This window comes from Lissotriton helveticus, chromosome 6 (genome assembly GCF_964261635.1).
Source record: "Lissotriton helveticus chromosome 6, aLisHel1.1, whole genome shotgun sequence".
NCBI classification, from domain to species: domain Eukaryota; kingdom Metazoa; phylum Chordata; class Amphibia; order Caudata; family Salamandridae; genus Lissotriton; species Lissotriton helveticus.
Genome location: NC_136067.1, coordinates 1259227269 through 1259248584, shown reverse-complemented (window position 1 = coordinate 1259248584; position 21316 = coordinate 1259227269). Strand labels below are relative to the sequence as shown.

Genomic DNA, 21316 nt, shown 5'->3' with positions numbered 1-21316 from the left:
TTATCCAGTTTGTTAGTCTGGGTCGTGGTTCCCGCCTTGGGCCTCATCGTTGATTTCGGCGCCAACACCAGCAGGCTCTAACATCCAGCCAGTGGCCGGCAGCGTTATTCCTGGTTTGTCACAGCAATTTTGCTTGGGCTGGTCGGGTAGGCCGCGTGGCAGGTAGGGATCAGTGCCACGCGCACGGTCGCGAAGTTCGTATGAGGCCCCAGTCAGCCAGTTACTCTAATGGTCGGCTAAGCCCGTTATATCTGGCCCCTGGACCGGGCTAACCCTGTTGCGGGCGGCGGGCTCTTCCCTATTTGGGGCCCTTACGTCCTTGGTGCGTCACCGCAGGCAGGTCCAGGGCCCGGCTGTGAGGGTCCTCAACCGGGTCCCTACTGACAGTTCTTGGGAGGCGTGACTCGCCGCTCCGGCCACCTAGCCCTCACCTCTGGCAAGTCGCTGGTCGGGTGCTCCCCAGGTCCTCCGTCACATCCAGGGTGCGCGCGCGGTAGATCCGCGGTGGAAGCCGCCACCCTCCTGCCGGCTGGCTCTCACAGCGGGCCGGCGACGCCGCAAGATGGGGCCCACTCGGCTCCTAGTCCGGCTCTTCAGTACCCCCGCCGCAGGCGGGCACGCAGGATCCCACAGGCCACCGCAAGCGGCGCGGCTCAGCGCCACCTCTCGCCGAGTCTCCGGACGTCAGGCCCCTCTCCGACCGGGCCAGGGTGTAGGCCGCGAGCCGGGGTCTCTATTCGGCGCCGCCCCGGTCCTCAGGCTCCAGGTCGCGATCTCAAGTCCGGCCGCGGCACAGACTATGGCGGCGTCTTGTCCCCGCTGGGAGCTCAAACTCCGCTCCCAGCGCAGATCAGCAGCGTTTCGTCTAAGGGAGCTGGTGCGCTAACTTGAGGGCGCTCCAGCCAGGATTTGAAGCCGGATTTCGTGGGGACACCAGTCGTCCCGGCGGAGCTCGGGTCCTAGGCGGCCATCTTCGTTGGCGCCTGGCCACGCCCCCCCCAAGCCATAATAATTAACGGATGCTGCATCAATGGTAAAGCTAGTTCATACTTTTGATCACTGTAGATCTCAATCTCCACAGGACCAACAGGGCAACAAAAACTGGTTGATTACTGTGGAGTGTAGGGGGAATCTTTGTCATGCACATCCACCCTCAGGGATCATTGTAACTGGTGACTTTAATCTTTCAAAACTCATCCAGCTCCTAATCCACAGACCCACAACTGAAATCAAAAGATAATCCAAAGGGGATTACTTAAAATAGATTTTGGGGCTACTTGCAATCTAGCTCTGTTACAGATCAACAAACACCTGGTAGGTCAGGACATGGATATGTCCACCCTGGATTATACTTGTGTAAGTGGGGACATACCCAATACATGCAAGGTATATGAAATTATGCAACATCAGTTTAGCGATCACCTACCACAGAGAATGTGCCTTGGGATATTCACCCGAGTAGCCATACAAACGGACCCCACTGGAGAGCCCCTGGGAGAAATTAACCATGTACTAGTAAATTGGCTCAAATGAGGTAATATCAGCCTGTCCAGGTTCAATCAATGGAAGGTTGCTTGATAGTGGCCTAAAGATCTACCGGCCCTTGCTCATGGAGCAATCCCCCAACCATCTTGGGACAACAACATGAGATCCCTGTACCAAACTTTAAAAGGAAAACATAAAATCAGTCAAGCAAATAAAATCCATCTGAAGGCTTCCAGAAATCAAGGGCACACAGAGGATATATGGAATAGCATGAGGCTATTAAAAATAGTGTTGCGAGAAAATAATAAAAATCATCAAAATAAAGTGTTTCAACTTAGGGTAAGTGACCTAAGAAACTCACATCGCAAGTTGGTATGGACAGCCAAGGCTAAATATCATGAGTCGGAATGGGCACATGTTTATTACTCCCTCCTAGCGTCACATAATCAGTATAAATTTTAGCAATATGTCCACAGAATAAAGAACAATGCCATGTTACGGAGCAATGGAGTCTCCTTGGAAAAATGTATGAAACATGTAGAAGCTTTGTATAAAGAATATGAAGGTATCATCAGGATGAATGGGTCCCATGAATTGGAAGGAGTAAATAAAATCAATGAAACAACTCCAAGATTACACATTCCTCCTCCAGCATTCTTGCATGGAAGTAACAAAAGAGCGATCGTGGTCAACTAACAGAATAACTGTTCTAACTATGGCGTGATCATGTTCAGGAAATCAGCTATCTCCAAGGTTCTTCAACGCTCAGGAAAAACAGGGCCCCAGATCCCAACAATCAGCCAGACTCTGTATTTAGGGCTGACAGACTAATGGGCTAATATTCTCTCTCCGTTTTTCCATCGCTATTTTCAATCAGGTAAAATTCCATACTCATGGAGAGGATCTATACTACAACAAATTCACAAAAAAGTTCTAACATTGATCCATCTAAATACCGAATAATAGTCTTGCTAGATGTAGAGGCTAAAGCATATGCCAAGATCCTATTGTACAAACTAGTGGCCGAGATAACTGAGGAAAACGTAATCCCATACTATCAAACTGGGTTTAGGCCAAAAGCATTGATAATAGACAAAGTCGCCATATTCTATCTGATTCACTGCAACTTGCAGGCTTTCAGCCCCTTGCTCTCCATGTGCTTATAGACTATTCAATTGCATTTGTTGGTGTGGACCAAAACGTAAAATTGTCAAAGCTATCTCAGCTAGGCATTTCTTATTCTCTTTTGAAGACAATTATTTCTCTGTATTCGAATACATGCGTCATTGTCAAGCTAGGAAACGGAAACAAAACTACATCTGAAATGCAAACATCCCATGGCTTGAAACAGGGTTGCGTGTTGGCACCCATCTTGTTCACCCTTTATACAGGCGAATTGGGTCAAGCAATATCAAACGTAAAAACCGTTTAACCACAGATTGGCACACAATGGATTCCTGTACCCCACTACGCGGACAACCTGATAATTCTGGACCATACCAGAAATAGGTTACAGCGAACACTGGATCAACTCAATCTTTACAACATAGGAAACAAGCTTATAGCCAATGCCGGGAAAATAAAGGTTGTGATATTTAGTAAATATAAACATAAATTGAAACAGACATGGTGGTCGGGGAATTTGAAGATTTATAATACAATATACAATTACTTAGGCATATGGTTTTCGGACAATCGTAAGTCCAACATAAATACACAGTCTTTGCAGAGGGCAAGCATCAGTGCGGGAGCTTTCTTTGTCAAACTATATGCACACATATACATAGTCCTTCGGCAGAAGTAATCTTATGAGTGCTTACTGAGTCCTTTTTTGCCAAACCTGCGAGGAGACCTGTGAGGGGGAGAGAGCAGGCTGCGCGGAGAGGAGGAGGGCTGCCTGCCACCCGAGAAACGACCGCCATACCGACTACACCCGGGCTTTGGACTACAGCCCCCAGGGTGCATCACTGCCCACACACCTGCTGCGAGTCAGGGGGAGGCGATTATACCGCGCCTAAAAGCGCTGCCTCTGCCCCTGTGCTGCGGGAGTGCTTACTGAGTCCTTTTTTGCCAAATCTGCGAGGAGACCTGTGAGGGGGAGAGAGCATGCTGCGCGAAGAGGAGGAGGGCTGACACCACGCCTAAAAGGCCACTCCCCTTTTTCCGCAGCCCGGGACGAAGCCGGGACTAAGCCCAGGACCAAGGGCCGGCCTGTCTGTCTGTGCCTGTCCGTGGCTGGGAGAAACTGAACTGCGCCCCTCCACTTGACTTGGTAACAGATTATATTTCTGCTTGCTCTACCATTTACTGTGGGATATAGCGATTATTGTTGGTCTGCAATACTTTAGTCAAGTGGTATCTCCCTTTATGTTGCTCATCTCATATGCCAGAGTATACTAGTTTTAGTAGTAGTACGGCCTTTTGCTAACAATGGGTAAATCCTCACCTCTAAATGCTCGACCCATGACAAGGCAGAAATCTAAATTACCTGGCTTGGGCACCAAACCCACTGCGATTGACAAAATGCTCCAACAAGCCATTGGTGCTGTATCTAGTGCTATTGAAAGCACACAGAGGCGCCTGTCGCTTACCCCCTTGATTGTACCTGATCCGGCAAACCAAGGAGTAGAGGTCTCTCACATTTGAAATATCTGCACCACAGTGACTGAATCTTCTGCTGCAGAGATATCATGTGCACAACCCCTACCATTGGATATCTTAACACGAACGCCCAAACATGCTAAGGGTCTCAAAAAAAAAAAAAACTAGTTTGAGACAAACAAGTGAGGAGAGGCAAGATCACCAAGAAAGTGCAAACAGCTACTACTGAGGAAAGTGGGGGAGCTCACAAGGGTATCAATCCAGCACAGTACCCACAAACCCCCCCAGAGTGGGCATGCCATCTGCGGGCAGATTTACAAATGCACTTAGAGAATTTTATTAAATCACAGTTTAAAACTGTGTTAAGTCGGATTGACAAAGTAGTTTCCATGCTAAACACTAAGGGACGTTCTGTGGGTGGGAACATCGGTGCTGTAGTAATGGAAAGGAATACCACTACTATAGACTCTGCAAACCAAGAGAATAGTTCTCCCTCTGTAGGCCACACATCTCCTACAGGTGCTCCTGCACCGTGGCTCCCCCTTGAATTGCCCATCACCTCAAAGCCCAAAACAACAGCCAGCACCCATAACGAATGCATACAGGAGGCTAATGCTGTAAACCCCCCAAATAACACCCAGGGTGAAAGACAAAGGCATGAACAACTGACACTAGCACCCACTGGTGCTAATATTAAACCATACTTTAATGACACCAATAGCCACCTACCCTGTCTGAATTTGCCACCAGCTGCATCTCCCTATGTAGTTGTTCTAGCCAGGGTTTCGAACCTAAAACCTGATCATTCAGAATCCTGCCCTGAATTAAAAAATAAGACAATTTTCTGGTTGAACAGGAATAGACCATTTAACGGCCCGAGCAGGGAGAAATATTGTTTGCTCGCAGGGTTAGTTTGGTCAGGTCGAGGTGCAAAGATATTTTGGGGGATTGTGTAGTAATTAACTTTAGGGACTGAGGTGTGGTTAACCATGTACTCTAGTGGGGGTGTGGGAACACAGCTGGTACTATACAGTCACTCCCACTAGGCTACTTTTACCAACTGGATGTGATGACCTCTATGGGAAGACCTGATCACATGTTAAGGGAAACTGGTACTCCCATCTGGAGTGTTTGCTGGGAATTTTGATGTCCCCATTAATAACAGATTTAGTTCCCTGGAATTGGTGGATTGATGGCGCTTGGTAGCAAGCAGGACTGCTACAAGCGTTTTTCCTTGTATTCCTGCTAGATACTGTTTTTAGACTGATTTAATAGTGATTTTAAAAAGTGTACATTTGTGAAACCTACTTACCTGTTGTGTGCTCGCTCACTCCCCGGTCCACCGCAGCTACCAGTGCTGTTTGTTGTGGAGGGAGGCAAGCGGCACAACTTCCTGGTTGCTCCATCGGAGGCGGCCATCTTTGGTGGGTTGACGCGCTAGTCTCCCACTCCGCCCTGATTACTAAAGGGCCGGTTGGAAGCGCGCTCGAAATTGACTGTGAATTTTGTTGCGCTGGCGCTTGGTAGCAAGCAGGACTGCTACAAGCGTTTTTCCTTGTATTCCTGCTAGATACTGTTTTTAGACTGATTTAATAGTGATTTTAAAAAGTGTACATTTGTGAAACCTACTTACCTGTTGTGTGCTCGCTCACTCCCCGGTCCACCGCAGCTACCAGTGCTGTTTGTTGTGGAGGGAGGCAAGCGGCACAACTTCCTGGTTGCTCCATCGGAGGCGGCCATCTTTGGTGGGTTGACGCGCTAGTCTCACACTCCGCCTAACCTACTTAGGCCCCAATTACCTGCGCAGCGGTGACGCGCAGCGGTAGCGCCGTAGACGCGCCGGAGAGGCGCCAGAGAGAAGCCAGTCTGCGCCAGTCCGCGTCCAGACGCTCCGGCGGACCGGTGGGTAGCCTGGTTTGCTATGGCTCTCCCTACACTCTCTTATGATGTCTCATCACTGCTCGCCCTACGCCCTCCTTTATGTCCTCATTGTGCCCATCTGTTTCACCCGTCTGATATTAATTATCTCTGCACGAACTGTAGCTGGAAGCCCTCTACTCCTAATATAGGTACTCTACGCCCTCCCTCTGCCCTAGAATGGAGATTGTATCTCCTAAACTGCAGGTCCGTCTGTAAACATCACACGGAGCTACATCTTATGATTGAAGAACTCAACCCCCACGCACTTTTTCTAACGGAAACATGGCTTCATTCAGATAATGATCCAGCGATTGGGTGGGCTATTCCACAAGGCTTTACTCTTAAGAGGCTAGATCGCCAGACCGGGAGGGGTGGGGGATTGGCTATTGTCTACCGAGACAATTACAAATGCCGTATTACCCCTACCACCTCACCTGCCTGCGAAAGTGTCCTCTTCTCATTAGAATTCTCACCCACTACCACCTTTTCAGGTTTATTAGCCTATCGCCCTCCTGGCGCCTTAAAAAACTCCATTGCCCAAATAACGGATCTTACTGCTAGCGTTGTGTTGTCCTCACCCAACTTCACTCTATTGGGGGATTTTAATCTGCATTTGGATGACCCTCACAACACAGCAGCCAATACGCTCCGCTCTAGCCTTTCCGCTCTCGATCTCCAGCAAAAAGGGTTTCATATAACCCACAACAGAGGTCATCTCTTGGACCATATCTACAGTAACAGCGACGATCTTACAGTGCTAACCCCCATCCCGCTACCCTGGACCGACCACTTTTTAGTACCCTTTATCTGGCACACATATTCTTTCATTCCCACTTGTCACCCTGCCAAACAGCGAGGTAGGAAGTGGTCCTCACTCCCCCTCCCTGAATGGGAAACTGCCCTGGCTAGAGATCCCCCGAGGAAGGCACCGAATGCTAATACGGCAGCCAGCAATTTCGATGGCTGGATCTCCTCTACACTGGACATGGTCCTCCCCGTGCGAGCCACCACTGTCACTAAAAGACCTAAACCTGCTCCCTGGTTTACACCCATCCTCAAATCCAAGAAACTGCTCTGTCGCAAGTACGAAAGAGCCTGGAGACAAGATTACTCCCAAGACAGGAAGGCCAGTTATAGAGCGGCCATTAGGCTCTATAAACAGGAGCAAAAAACAGCACAAGCCTCCTACTACGGCAGTAAAATCGAGGCCGCCGCTAATGCCCCAAGGGAAATTTTTAAAATCGTCAAAACCCTTACCTCACCCCCAACCGAATGCCCCTCCTTGGAGGGCGCTCAGGACCGCTGCAACAATCTGGCTGACTTCTTCTCCCAGAAGATCCAGACTATATACTGTTCTTTTGGAGAAGTTGACAACACTCTGGACCCCTTTCCTTCTCCTTCCCTGCCTACTGTCACGCCTTGTCAACTAAACGCCATTCCTCTCCTGGACACGCCAGCGCTGGATAAACTTATCCCTCAGATCACCTCTGGCTCACCCAATGACTCGGCACCCCCCCAGACCCTTCTTAAGGTAATGGACATAATTCGCCCGGTTGTACTTGACGTCCTCAACACCTCCATCACCACAAAATCCGTACCCCCGTCATGGAAGTGCGCAATGGTGAGGGCTCTGTTGAAGAAGCCCAATTTGGACCAGAGCAACCTGGCGAACTACCGCCCTATATCCTTGCTCCCTTGGCTGAGTAAATTACTTGAGAGGCACGTGAATAACACCTTGACGAGCCATTTGGAATCGAATGGTCTCCTGCGTGCCACCCAAACAGGGTTCCGCCCTCGACATGGAACGGAAACCGCTCTTTTAGCGGTAACGGAGGAAGCTAGAACCGTGTTGGACCAGGGTGGAAAGGTCGCCATTATCCTACTCGACCTAAGCGCTGCGTTCGACACAGTTAACCATGTCACGCTTTTACAACGTCTGGCGGACTTGGGTGTGTCGGACGCAGCCCTGGAATGGCTAACATCCTTCCTGGCTGACCGTTTCTTCCAGGTCTTCGAGGGCGAGGTGGCATCTCTTAAACATCCTCTCAGATGTGGGGTTCCTCAGGGCTCCTCCCTGAGCCCCACTCTGTTTAATGTCTACATGGAGCCTCTAGACAGGATAGTCCATCCCTTCGGTGTGCGTATTGTCACCTACGCAGACGATACCCAACTGGTGGTCTCCTTAGACCACCAGGAGGGATCGTCTAGCACCTTAGGCTCCTGTTTGGAGGCGGTCTCCAGATGGATGCAATCCTCATGTCTAAAACTGAACGGGGAGAAGACAGATGTCATCCTGTTGGGCAATCCTTCCCCCTCGGGCTTTGCATCCTCCTGGCCTCCATGTTTAGGCCCACCCCCCACGCCTAAACCCCAAATAAAAAGCTTGGGGATTTGGTTTGACACCGACCTTAACTTCTCGGTTCAAGCGACAAAGACTTCGGCTACCTGTTTTGGGTTGATGAGGATGCTTCGGAGGGTACTCCCTCTGCTCCCTTTCCAGGCAAGGAGGATCCTGGTCCAGGCCCTTATACTATCCCGCCTGGACTATGGGAATGTCCTCTACATGGGAGCTCCTGCCTATACCATCCAGAGGCTCCAAGTCACCCAGAACAGCGCAGCCCGCCTACTTTATAACCTCCCCCGCTGGCAGTCAGCGAGGAATGCTTTAAGGGAACTTCACTGGCTCCCTATAGCCGGAAGAATACAATTTAAGGCCATGTGTATTTTACACAAGGCCTTCCATCGTACCGGCCCTGCAATTCTTCAGTCACTGGTCACCCCCTATGCCCCACCTCGTTCCCTTCGTTCCAGCTCCGCCCAGCTGGCCACTCCCTTCAGAGTCAAGAAGGCTCGTTGGGGTGGCCGCTCCTTCTCACACACCGCGGCAAAATTCTGGAACACCCTTCCTCTGCCTCTGCGAGAAACTGTAAATCATTTCTCTTTTAGGAAAACTCTAAAAACTCACTTGTATGCTACACTCTGCTGACCTACCTTGAGCCCTCGCTAACTAAGTTCCTGTCATAAGCGCTACGAGGCCTCCGGGTAGTTAGCGCTATACAAGTGCTGTTTCAATTCAATTCAATTCGACTCCCACCACCTCTAGTAACATACACAGAGATGCTCCCACACGCCCACGGCACCGGTTCGGAGGTGACTCGTAATAAGGTTAGACACATTGGGAGGGAGGTATCTAGTTCTTCTCATGCTCTGCAATCACCCCCGGATAATACAGAAACCGATGGGCATTCTCCTACCCAAGCTGAGTCAGCTCGGAGTTCCGTTTCTGCACCTAACACCACGGTAGTTGAGCGCCCTAATATTAGGATCATATCCTGGAACATCGCAGGAATCAGTTCAAATCTAGGCATTCCTGATTTGGGGGAATACATAGACACGTTCAACCTGTGTATATTCCAGGAAACTTGTGCTTTGACAACCCCCTGTAGAGCGGGATTCACCTCATTTGTAAACCCCGCTTCCCAGGGCTCTAGGGGGAGACCGTTTGGGGGTCTTTGCATCTGGGTGGGTACCCATTTAGGTTGCTCTGCAAAATTGATCGACACCCAATCTCCAGACATTCTGTGCCTCCTTTTAACTTTTGTGGATGGTCCTAAGGTAGCCCTCATTAATGTGTAATCTCGCCCTACACCAATCACACAGTCTTCACATACTCTGCCCCTGCTTGACATCCTACTCTCTTCCCTTTCCACCTCTGCATATAAAGTTATAGGGGGGGATTTCAATTCCCATTACGAACCATTGCCTGGTATTAATTCTATTACCCCCGATGAAGATTCGGTATGGGCTTTCCCAGAATGCAATATGTATCCTGCTCGTGGTTGGACCCCCTTAGGGGTGCAACTTTACAAGCTTACAGTCTCCCACTCACTCAGAGCATGCAATGGTAGATTCCCTCTGGATACTCCTGGGAACATCACCTACAACAGGCCTCGAAGCAGCTCCATCATAGATTACATCATGGTTAGTGTTGAATTTTGGAGTTGTATAAAAAACGTCTGGTTAAGCCCTAGGCCTGACAGCGACCATAACCCACTGGTTCTGGAACTGAAATCTATCTTGGGACATAGAAAAAAAACATCTCTCTGAGGAGTTAGTCCCCCACTCTAACTTAACTGTTGTCAATGGAGGGCGAAGGGTGAGCTGGATTAAATTTGTACAGGCCGATGGCAAGGTTGCTGCACTATACAATCTCGCCATTCCCTGTCTAGAGAATGCTTTTAACATACCATATGATAGTTCTAGCCAGGTTTACCTCTCTTCTTTTCAGAATATCCATCAAGAATTATGCGGTAAATTAGCGGGTTTCTTTTATACTATCTCTGAATCTAAGGCACGATCTCATAGTAAAAATCAATTGCTTAGCCAAACGTGCCCTATTAGTGGAAATCAAAAAGGGAACTCCCTTGAGCAGAAGAGCTGCTAGGGCCCATTATAAGAAAATTATTGCCGAGGCGAAGCAGGAATGGGAGGCGGACAGATGGGAGAACATTAAATTTGCCCTCGATAACCGTGATCTAAGAACTTTCTGGAATCTTGTTAAGTCTGGCAATACTGAAGGAGTCTACCTCAAATTATGTTTGAGAGAGGCGCACTTTCCACTTGCCCTACTTAGGTGCTTTGTAAACTTTAACATGTAGCAACTGTACATAACATGTAATCTTTAAAATTCGTTAATGAATCAACATTAGTGTATACCAAATATCATCAAAAAAACGATTCTCTTGTCCATAGAGTAAACTATAGGTGAAACCTCATTCTTTTCTTCTTCTTTTTCCTATTCTTCAATTCATGAATGCATTAACTCCATGTATTCACTTGTTTACAGCATATTCTTTCTTGTTTCCCAATGCATTTCGGTATCACACGATACCTTCGTCAGGGGAATGCTATAATAAACCAACAGAAACTTGTTTGTACAAAACTTATATCAATTCCATAGGGATTCATGAGACCACCACCTGAATTCAGGTTAGTTTATAGTGCTAGTTTAAAAATGAATCAACCAGCTAAATAAAAGAATGCTAAACGGGGCTGCTACTGCCTTAAGTCATGCCCTGCGTGCAAAACACGTATTACTCTGTGTCACAACCTCACCACGTGATCCACACTAACCTTTTTAAAAAAAAACTAGTGATAAACATGCCACCTTATACCTGGTGCAAAACCGAACCTCTCATGATTGAAACTGACCTGTATTGTATATCGTATCTGAAAGTAAACGTAATGAAACCCGTTATGTAATGCCCGTTATGTCTTAAATTACACGTGATTGCAACTATATGAAAGTGGCTGTCCTACCTGCACTCTATCTGTCTTCCGTGTATATACGAAGATTTTCGGCTTCTGCCCTGCAATCACTATCCGTCCCCAATCTTCTAACAGACTGCAACTGAACACAAAAAAGAACCACATGTAACCTCTCTCCGCGTATTATATGGTCATACAGACCTAATCACTCTCACACGAGCCGTACCTGCTAAGGTTATTCCAAATCGTATTACAAGTGTTCTGCCTCCGTTCTGCAACGCCACTGCATCGCTATTGTATAGCTGCCTGCTTCTTTATTGTGTTCAGTTGCAGTTGATTTTTGTTTGCGTGTATCCATCTTGAGCTGAGCACCTCCATTAAGAAAGTCGTTATGCTAATAAAACGCCGTCCTTAGAAGTTTATGAGACAGCGCTGTGTACCACTCGGATTTGAGAGTGGTCGCCTCCTTGATATATTGCCCCCCCCCCCCACTCCCCATCGTTTACATGCCCTGACGAAGGTGCGGCCGTAGATCTGGCCTGGCACTGAAACGCGCGTCGGCGTGGTGAATTTTTTGTCCTGCTATTACCATCCTGTTTCCTCAGCCAGTTGCTGAGAGGATTCCGCAGGACAACCTCAGTATATTATTGCACCATGTGTACTGAGGTCTATATGTTTTGTTAACTGGTATGACTGATGGACTGTGTGGCAAGTTTAGTGGAATGATTCTGTGATGATGAATGAAAGAGGAGTGGGTATTGTGGGGTTTATGTATTGTAATAATTTTCTGTATTGTGATGACATTTTTGTGATTTGTGTACTTTTGAATGATGTTTTGTTATATTTATTGAATAACACTGATATCCTGACCAATGAAAATAAAATGATATATTTTTTCAAGCAATGTGTGAAGAATTAAAATGTGGCGGCCTTAAATAACAGTGAGCTCATTTATGTGCTTATGAAAATTGTTGGACTCTTTATGAGCCTTTAATTAAAATATATAGGGCAGACTTATCTCCTCTGGTCTTTGGTCTTCTATCCCCTGCTAGTCTGCCTTACATTTATCTCAGGGGGCCCCTTCTCGTATTAGTTGCACTGAAAAGGAAGAGTCGGACCTCCATGTTGTGTTATTCTGCCCCCTTTATAAAAAAAGCCAGAGTAAGGTGGATTCGGCAATTATTTATTAATTTGGGTTTCAGGAACTACCTAGTAGTTTATAGGATATTGAAATATGACTCCACTCCATTGATAGCGTTTGCCACCTCAAGGTTTTTGGTCTCAATGTGGTGCACTCGCAGAGCTAGGATTAAGGCTACAGAAAGTCTCCCAAGCTAGGTGAACCCTAAGGAATGATAAGCTTCTCTAACTATTAAATAATCTTGTCATTTGATGTTCACTGCCCTCCCTATTTTTTTTATTCTAATTTTAACACTTTGTAATATATTATATTTGTATCTTGATTTTACTTATATTTTTATTCTGGTCTTATGCAAAGCTTTATATAATCCTCTGGATCAACCGTTTAAAATTTTAGATTCTATATTGTGCTTTGTACTCTGCTTTTATGGTTGAAAACTGCCGAAATAAAGCTTTATTGACTTGACTCGAAAACAGACTTCCCACCACCTACTATGGCCATTTAGTCGACCCTGGGGGAAACTGTTGGCAGTATTAAATAAAATTCTGTGCATAGCTTATAGGCAGATTTTTTATTTACCAAACTATACAAGGCAATCAGTGCTCTGTCTTGAGTTTGGTCTAAAGAAACAAGACCTACAATACAAGTCCTCCCACATCAAATAATATTGTGTCCTTGCCAAAGCAGACTTTTATTTTTAATGCTATATTGGAATATCACTTTATTGCATGTTTGTTTAAGCAAAAATTTAATGAATTTTTAGACTTTAGGTTTTAACAATGTTCTTAGTTTTACTGTCAAAGCCAGTATATAAGGACATGACGATGATTTTACCATCGTTGTCAGAAAAAGAATATGCGTTATTCGATTTCAAACCAGTAAAATGATAAAAGCAGACAGTTAAACACTTTTTAAATCCAGAATACAAATACATCATATGTTCCATAAATGTGTCCAAATAAGAAATGCTCATAGTCTTAGGGATAAAAGAAGAAACTGATCATATTGTAAGTTGAATATTACAGGCATCGCCTTCTCTCACTTATTTTAGTTCATTTCATCTTTCTAAGTGGATATAGTGTTGATACTTTTCCTCGCTCTAAGTATGCTTTTTAGGAAACAAGCCACAGCCGAGATACAGTAATCACTCTCTAGCAGTTTCAGATACAGAAAGGCTGGGTGACATTGTCTCCATCCTCCCATTCTTAAAAGAGGCAAAATCCACCTTGATCTCTCCTCTACATAAAACTTACAAAAACAGTACAGCATGAATTGTTGATTGTGATGACAAACCATTGCTGAACAACAACATAAATCTCTAGACCAGTTATTAATTTCTGGATAGCTAATTAGTCTATTAAAAATCCCTAGTCTAAAACTGGTTAAAACATATCTTTCATATCCACTTAGGCTACCCGAAAGATATGGTTGTATATCATATGTAGTTAAAATCAGTTGATGTTGTACTTCTCTTGGTTTATTTCCAGAGCCAGTCTAATTGACTCGAAATGGCTCATACATTTTATTTAAAATTTCTTCCTAGAGATGGATTCATTGTCTCCGGGCAATTATAATATTCTAGATGCCTAAGATCATAAATAAAATGTTTTATGTACTTCAGCCAAGTAATCTTGGTGGCTTGATCTAGCTTCATTGAATCTCGAATTATATCTTTATTCAAGACTGTGCTATTGGAAGTCCATATTCTATGCCAAAGTAGCACTGGTTGAGCTTTAATAACATCAGCAATATGTGCAATGCCCAGCTCGCTATGGCAATTAATAACCGGAGTACTAGCAGGTACAGCTAAAATAAACCTTAAAAAAGCATTTTCAACACGCTGAATGGGAATTGAATCGTAAAAACCCCACACACCTGCCCCAAAAATAACAATGCTCACACATTTCGCCTGGTAAATCTTAAGGAGTATCTCAGGAAGCTTTCCCCCCATCTTTTTAGCAAAATTAACCACAGCAGCAGTTGACTTCATAAAAAGAAGGCTCCTATTTTTCACGGCCTTGCTCCATGAGCCTGTGTAATCAATTAAAATACCCAAATAAGGGAACATATTAGTGGATTCAACCCTACTTCCCCCAAGTGATATGCTCCTACATTTGTCTCCCTTTACCACAGTTCATTACATATGTTTTTTTAGCGTTCATTTTTAGACCCAAATCGTCCATAAAAGTAGTATAGGAGGCGAGATCATTTTGTAGGCCCAACTGAGTACGGGCCATCAGCACTGCATTGTCTGCATAAAGGGAGATTATCTGGCGTTTATTAATATACGGTGGGTCCTTCGCCTTTTACGCCAGCACTTGATCCAAATAGTTTGTATAAAGAGTAAACAAGAATGGCGCCAGGAAGCAGCCCCGTCTGACCCCGCCTCTCCTATGAACGACGCAGTGCATTCCCCTTTAGTTCTGTATCGAACCTGAGCAGTCGCCCCACCATACAGCTGTCATAGGAACTGAACCAAAAGTGGGTCTACCTTTAAATCTGTCAAAATGTTCCAAAGTTTACTGTGTACAACACAGTCCAAGGCGGCTGTAAGGTCAACGAAAGCCAAATACATTTTTCCTACCTTGGCCGGAGTATACTTCCCTATTAAAATACTAAGATTACGAACCTGTTCTGTAGTTCTCAATCCTTGCCTAAAACCGTTTTGCACGTCTGTTGAAATATTAGTTTCCTCTGCCCAAGTTTGAAACTGCTCTAAAACAATATGTCCTGCTACCTTCATCAAAGTGTCAATAAAGATATTGGGCGGTAGCAGGCAGAATTCTCCCGATCTTCTTTTTTTTAAAAATCAGCACGTTTATGGACTCTGACCAGGTGTTAATGAAGCCTTTCATACAACAAGCTTGAAGAACCTGTGTTGTCAGAGGGTTCCAGTGTGAAAGGTTTGATTTAAACAAGTCAATTGGCACCTCGTCTGGGCCCGGGGCCTTCCCATTCATGAAAGCATTTATCGCCCCATTAACCTCCTCATGTGTAAATTGGAGATCAATAGTTGAAAAACCCTGGGGACCTCTCCCCTGCTGACTTATATATTGCAGCTTCTATCATTGAATTATTGGGCCTAATAAAAAACAGCGCATTTACTGCCCGCCAGAAAGAAGCACTGTCTTTACTCAGACAGGCTTCATGTAGAGTCACCCATGCCTTCTCTTTTAGCTCCTTCCTTCGTAATCTTCTTGCCTGTTTATAAATCTTCTTGCACTCTCTAATTTCCTCCTAGTCTCCCACCGTTTTATGTTAAGCCGCCTTTAAGTTTGTGTATGCTTTTGTCCAATTTGTATCAAACCATCATTGGTTATAAGTATGTGTGCCCTTTCTTTACACCCTAAGCAAATTTTGAATAAATATTCCAGGCACGTTAAAATCGGATTATAAGCATTGGTTAGGATTGGTTAAATTAACTCAGCTGGGTCAAGGCTAGTCCATCTCAAGGTGTATCCATTTAGCTTTCCGAGTGATATATTCTGGGTCCGTACTACTTGTTTATTATGTTGTTGTTCTAACATAGTTGGGAATGTAATACAGATACTTAATGGCAGATGATCGCTTATTGCATTTTTATGTATTTTATAATTTGAGATATAATTAGCATAACAGTTAGGGCCTATTATAAAAACTATTGTTGATTCTAGACCCCTACCAATAAAAGTATGCTCAAAATCCACTCTAGGGGAACAAAAAGTTGGCAAAACCAAGATCATGTGAAAATAAGATCTCATTTAATAAATCCCCCCTATCCAAATGCACAAAATGCATCAAGAGGTCATCATCTTCCATATTTAGACCACATTTGCCAAGTCCGGCTAGGGGGCATAAGCGGATATTAAATTCACCTTGGCTGAGATGCTCCGTCCATCACCACCCCCTTTTGTACCGCTTTAGCCGCCATAAGTGTGACAGGTATGCTCAGACGTGAGTTCCTTGCTCACTTTGCCACTGGATTCAAGCAAGCCGGGCTGAAGACGGCTGGAATGCCAGAAACCGGTCCTCTGAAGCTTGTTTCCGGTCCAGGGAAGGCGTGGCTTGGCAGTTCGGGCTGGACTGTTCCCATGAGGCACAGGGTCATACTGATTTGCATATAGCCATGTCTGAACTGGGGTGGCAGAGTGGGCTAAAGAACGGTGATGGATCAAACCCAGATCTTTTGACTGGGTGTGAGTGTTTGATTGGCTCAGATGCTCTGTCCATCACCACCCCCTTTTGTACCGCCTTATTTAGAAGAGGCACTAGGAAGATTAGGCCGACGTCCAATGCTCTGTGCAAGATTAGTGGTCTTGCTAATTCAAAAGAACAGGAATAACTGGAAAAACCTGGCTAGTCAGCATAGCTGCAGGTTTTGCAACTACAGGAAAAAATTAATGCTTCATCTCTTATGCTGTTGCCCTGCGTACCTAGCAGCTCGCTACTCCTTATTGAAATTAATGTTTTTATCTGAGGGGATCATCTCTTGTAAAGACACATGGGCTTTCTGTCTAAACAGAAACAGACCGATGCACTAGCTTGATTTGGCAAATTCATTCACATCCTGGACACTGCAATAAAAAGACTAGACATCACATTGCATTTAATGGGTGGGGAGAAGTCCAATTACACCATCTTTGTCCAACTGGTTTTTTATATAATGATTTTGAGTTTTTAAATATATTTTAATAGTCGTTTTAGAATTTTAAACTCCACGTATGCTAGTGATTCTATCGGGAGTTTCTACCAATTTTTATCAATTTACACAGATGTCATTCATTCATTAGTTAAGAAGAACTATAGAACAAATTCCAATGAATTAAAACAAAATCACCCTACGTTTACCTCAATTTGGGCCCTGTACATATTGCTCGAGTAGGGCATGAAGGGTGTCAACAATGTAGATGAGTAATGAAGATATCTAATCAGTAAGCAATTAAAATAATGTCCGGGAGAGTACTCCCATCATCTTCACTTCGGGTTCCTAGATTGTAATCACGTAGATTCCTAGATTGTAATCAAGGTGATTACAATCTAGGAACCCGAAGTGAAGATGATGGGAGTACTCTCCCGGACATAATTTTAATTCTCCTTGTGAAAACCCTGATCTATGGAGTGTTATTGAGTGACTGTGCTATTGCTGAAGGATATAAATTACCACATATACAGAATAATTGAACTTGATGGTTTAGTACTACATGAATATTTGAAAACAACCCGGAATGACATTGATGTATCTGTGAAAAAATCCTCTCTATTGCCCTGAAGAAGTCGTTGGGTGACTGTTCCCGTGACGAAACACGTGTTGGCATTGTTTCTGTTTATTGGCTACGCTCGATGTGAACTGTATGAATTATGAAATATGGAATGGTGATCTTCTAACAAACTGAAGAAAGAAAGAAAAAATAAAATAAAATGAACGGTTAAAGAACTGTGAAAGAGAAAGACTTTGATTTGGTTCTTCATTTTTCTCTGAAAACACTGTTTTTTGTTGATTTGTGCTCGGGGACATTTATTCTGTTGCATTCTCTGTTCTTACAGAGAATTTGGGGACTTTGGTGGCCTTTTTTCCCTTGTTCCCTTGAGCCACTGATTTTGAAAAAGTACTGAGGAAGTTGGTGATGCGCAAAATTAACTCAGCCATTCATCTGTAATTGTTTTGATTATATATCTGTTTTCTTTTTGGACCATAATGATGTAAACTATGTGCAGCAAAGCAAACTATTAACAAAAAAAGAAAATGTATTCCTGTGCTTTTTCAAGGTGTGTTTGAGTACCCTTATGCTAGGGTTCCAGCTGATCTAAACTGCAACACATCTAGCTGAGTGAAAATATACAATACCAGTGTTAACAACCGGTGTGTGGCACACCACGAAAACGTTTTTTTCCCTATTGCTTACTCTGTTTAAAACGGCATCATTTTATTTCTATGCATAACTGAATTTCACTAGGAACTACATGATTACTCCTGCACTCAATACTATAAAGTGATTGCTCAGTTGAAGAATTTGCTACAGTGAATTATTGGCTTCCCTTGATCGATCTTACCTAATCAAAAAACAGATGTGTCGCACTGGGAACCCAGCCTAACGTGGCAGGTACCCATCCTTACTTTGTGTGGAGTTTCATTATATCCAATCCTGATATTTGCGAATAGCAAACTCATAACTACCTGTAGTGCCCATGAAAAGGAGGAAAACAGATCACAAATTGGGGAATGTGATAGCTAAGCAATGGAACAATTTATCATTGGAACTAAGAAAACTGATTTATAGCGCTCAATTTACGAGACACTAAAACATGTCTTTCAACACAGATTCCCATACATTCCAAGCATGGTCTGAGTGCACGCAAATTTAGTGCTAAGATACTTTTCCAAAGTGAAATGTGCGCTCAACAAGTATAAGGAACATGTAAAATATTATTTAGCATGACATTTACTACAACACATACTACATGTACCACAATATGTAACACAGGAAATGAAATGATGGGAGAAGACAGAGAACATTCAGAATATTTTAGAATTACTATATAGTCACTGACGGCTCCATCAGTCCTAACCAAGCAGATTGCGTTTTAAAAATGCAGTTAATTCTTAACTGACTGTTTATCTCATGGAAAAAAAGAAAATAAACACATATTCATCAAGGCATACATGAAATGACCATGTAACAAGGAGAGTTGTATTGTTCAGCTCATTAATAGAGCAACACTGAGTTCTTACCTGAAACTCAGGCTGTCCGTCTCCAGCATCCCTATCACATAGGAATGTTAAAAGGGAAGATCGAGGTGTATGTGTTGGGTTGTTGTACGGAGTGCCACCTGTATAATTTAGCTGAATTATCCCATCATAATAGGACAGGTTAGAATTGAACATTCCAAGATTCCACATTTTGGTTCCACTAAAATAGATGTAACACAAAACTTACAATAAAACGTACAGTTGGAATTTCCACAGTTACAAAGGCACAGTCACATAAATTTATTTATAACAATTGCATTTTAGAAATACACAGATAAACACAAAATCAAGGCCTACAAAATCACTTAAAAATAGTGCATTTCTATTTAGACTAAGAAAGGTGGACTAAATATTTGTGTTGTGCAGGTTGCAATTCTGCAATTTACACTAAGACTACTCCTTCAAAGAAGAACAGCCACTCGAGTGTAAACTATCTGTTGTAAATGAATGACGAGGCTGTACAACGAAGTCACGTTGGTTAGGTAGTTTATTTGAGATAGAGCATAAAAACCCGACCAGCAAGACCGGGACCAAACGGGCAATAACCGCCGTTAGGACCGAACACTGGCCACGTAACAGAAGCGGGCAGCACGAGCTTGGCACGAGATGCAAGCTGAGGACAGGGAGAATATAACACATCTCCTTTCCTTAAACAGTGGAAAAGGAAAGTGTATTAAAACAACTTAGGCAAGAATGTATATTAAAACATAAAATAAAGATACTGCTTAGAACACGCAGTTTACACTTTTAAGAACAAAGAATCCAGCAACACAGGACCATGTAAAATGACATTGCTTAGCACATACATTCCTGTGTAAATTGACATTGTTTAGAACATATACTTTTTCCTTGGGGGACCATGTAACCCCACACCCTTCCTTGGATAAGCGAAAATTACACAAAATCTTTTAAATAAGCAGGAGCAACTCTCTTGCGAATCGGTCTGCAATCTTCTCCAGCAACAATCTTTTTAGTGACAGGCACATGAGTGGTTGGATTTGCCTTTTTCTGGTAAAGAGCTACCCTGCGGAGATTCCAAGTTTGTCCATTCTGTAGTCTTATGTAGTTACCAACCACAGACTTCACTTGGTAAGGTCCTCTAAACTTGTTGAACATATTCTGACTCCCGCCAGGTTTCACCTTTACTAAATCCCCTTCAGCTATGTTAGTGGAAGTATAATTTCCCGGTTTACTATGGCCAGCCTTCTCTACTTTCCCATGTAGCCAAGTAGGAATCAGTTTCGTACCCGCAGGCCTCCCTCTCATGAGTTCGAAAGGTGTAGTGGACATGTTGCTGTGAACTGTTGTGCGGTATGCCCATAACATTTCTTTAATCTCCTTCTGCACTGACTGTCCAGAGCTAAAGCAAGCTGCATAGTGCCCTTTATAAGTCTGTTCACCCTCTCGCACAGTCCGTTCCCTTGTGGGTTGTAAAGCGACGTGCGCAAATGCTTTAAGCCCAAAAACACAAAATAATTCTCCATGATTGCTGAGGTGAGTTGTGTGCCATTTTCTGTCAACACTATTGAAGGGATTCCCGCTCGCCTAAAAATCTCATCCAATACCTTAATAGTGGACTCAGCAGTGATGCTCTTCATAAAAGCAACCTCTACCCACCTTGAAGCCGAATCCACCAACACCAAAGCAAACTTCTCTGAATCCAGCAGGTCATGAAAAGGACCTATGAAGTCAATACAGATCTTCTGCCACGCACCATCATCAGAAACGATTTGTCCCATAGTATCCTTACTAGCACGAACCTGTAACCTCTTTTCCAACTCTTTGCACGACTGACATTGTTCAACCCAGCTCTTTACCTGTGCATCAATTCCCGGCCACCAAAAGTCAGCTTTAATGCGCTTGCCAGTAAGGGTTTGTCCTAGGTGGCCCTCATGCGCCAAGGCAATGATGCGGGGTCTAAGGGAAACCGGTGGTATGTATTTCTCACCCCGCACAATAATGAACTCAGTTAGTAAAGAAATTTCATCCTGTAACTGGACATAAGGCCTAAGAGCAGGTGAGACCGTACTTTGCCTTGACACCCCTTCCTTACACATCTTAATTAACCCTTCCATTACAAGATCCTTTTTCATTTCCTCCATCCATTCCTCCTTAGATATGGAAGAGGGTAAATCGCTCTCCAGGTCATCTAAAAACGCAACTACACTCTCAGT

General features: G+C 44.2%; 1 protein-coding gene across 1 annotated transcript in view; it reads right to left on the bottom strand.

Annotated features, from left to right (window-relative positions):
- Positions 1-21316, bottom strand: part of IGF2R (insulin like growth factor 2 receptor) — a 1933894-nt gene that overhangs the window by 1398407 nt on the left and 514171 nt on the right. The window contains exon 16 of the mRNA XM_078648980.1: positions 19125-19302. Coding sequence (XP_078505106.1) covers positions 19125-19302 — 178 coding nt within the window. The remainder of the gene's footprint in view (positions 1-19124; positions 19303-21316) is intronic.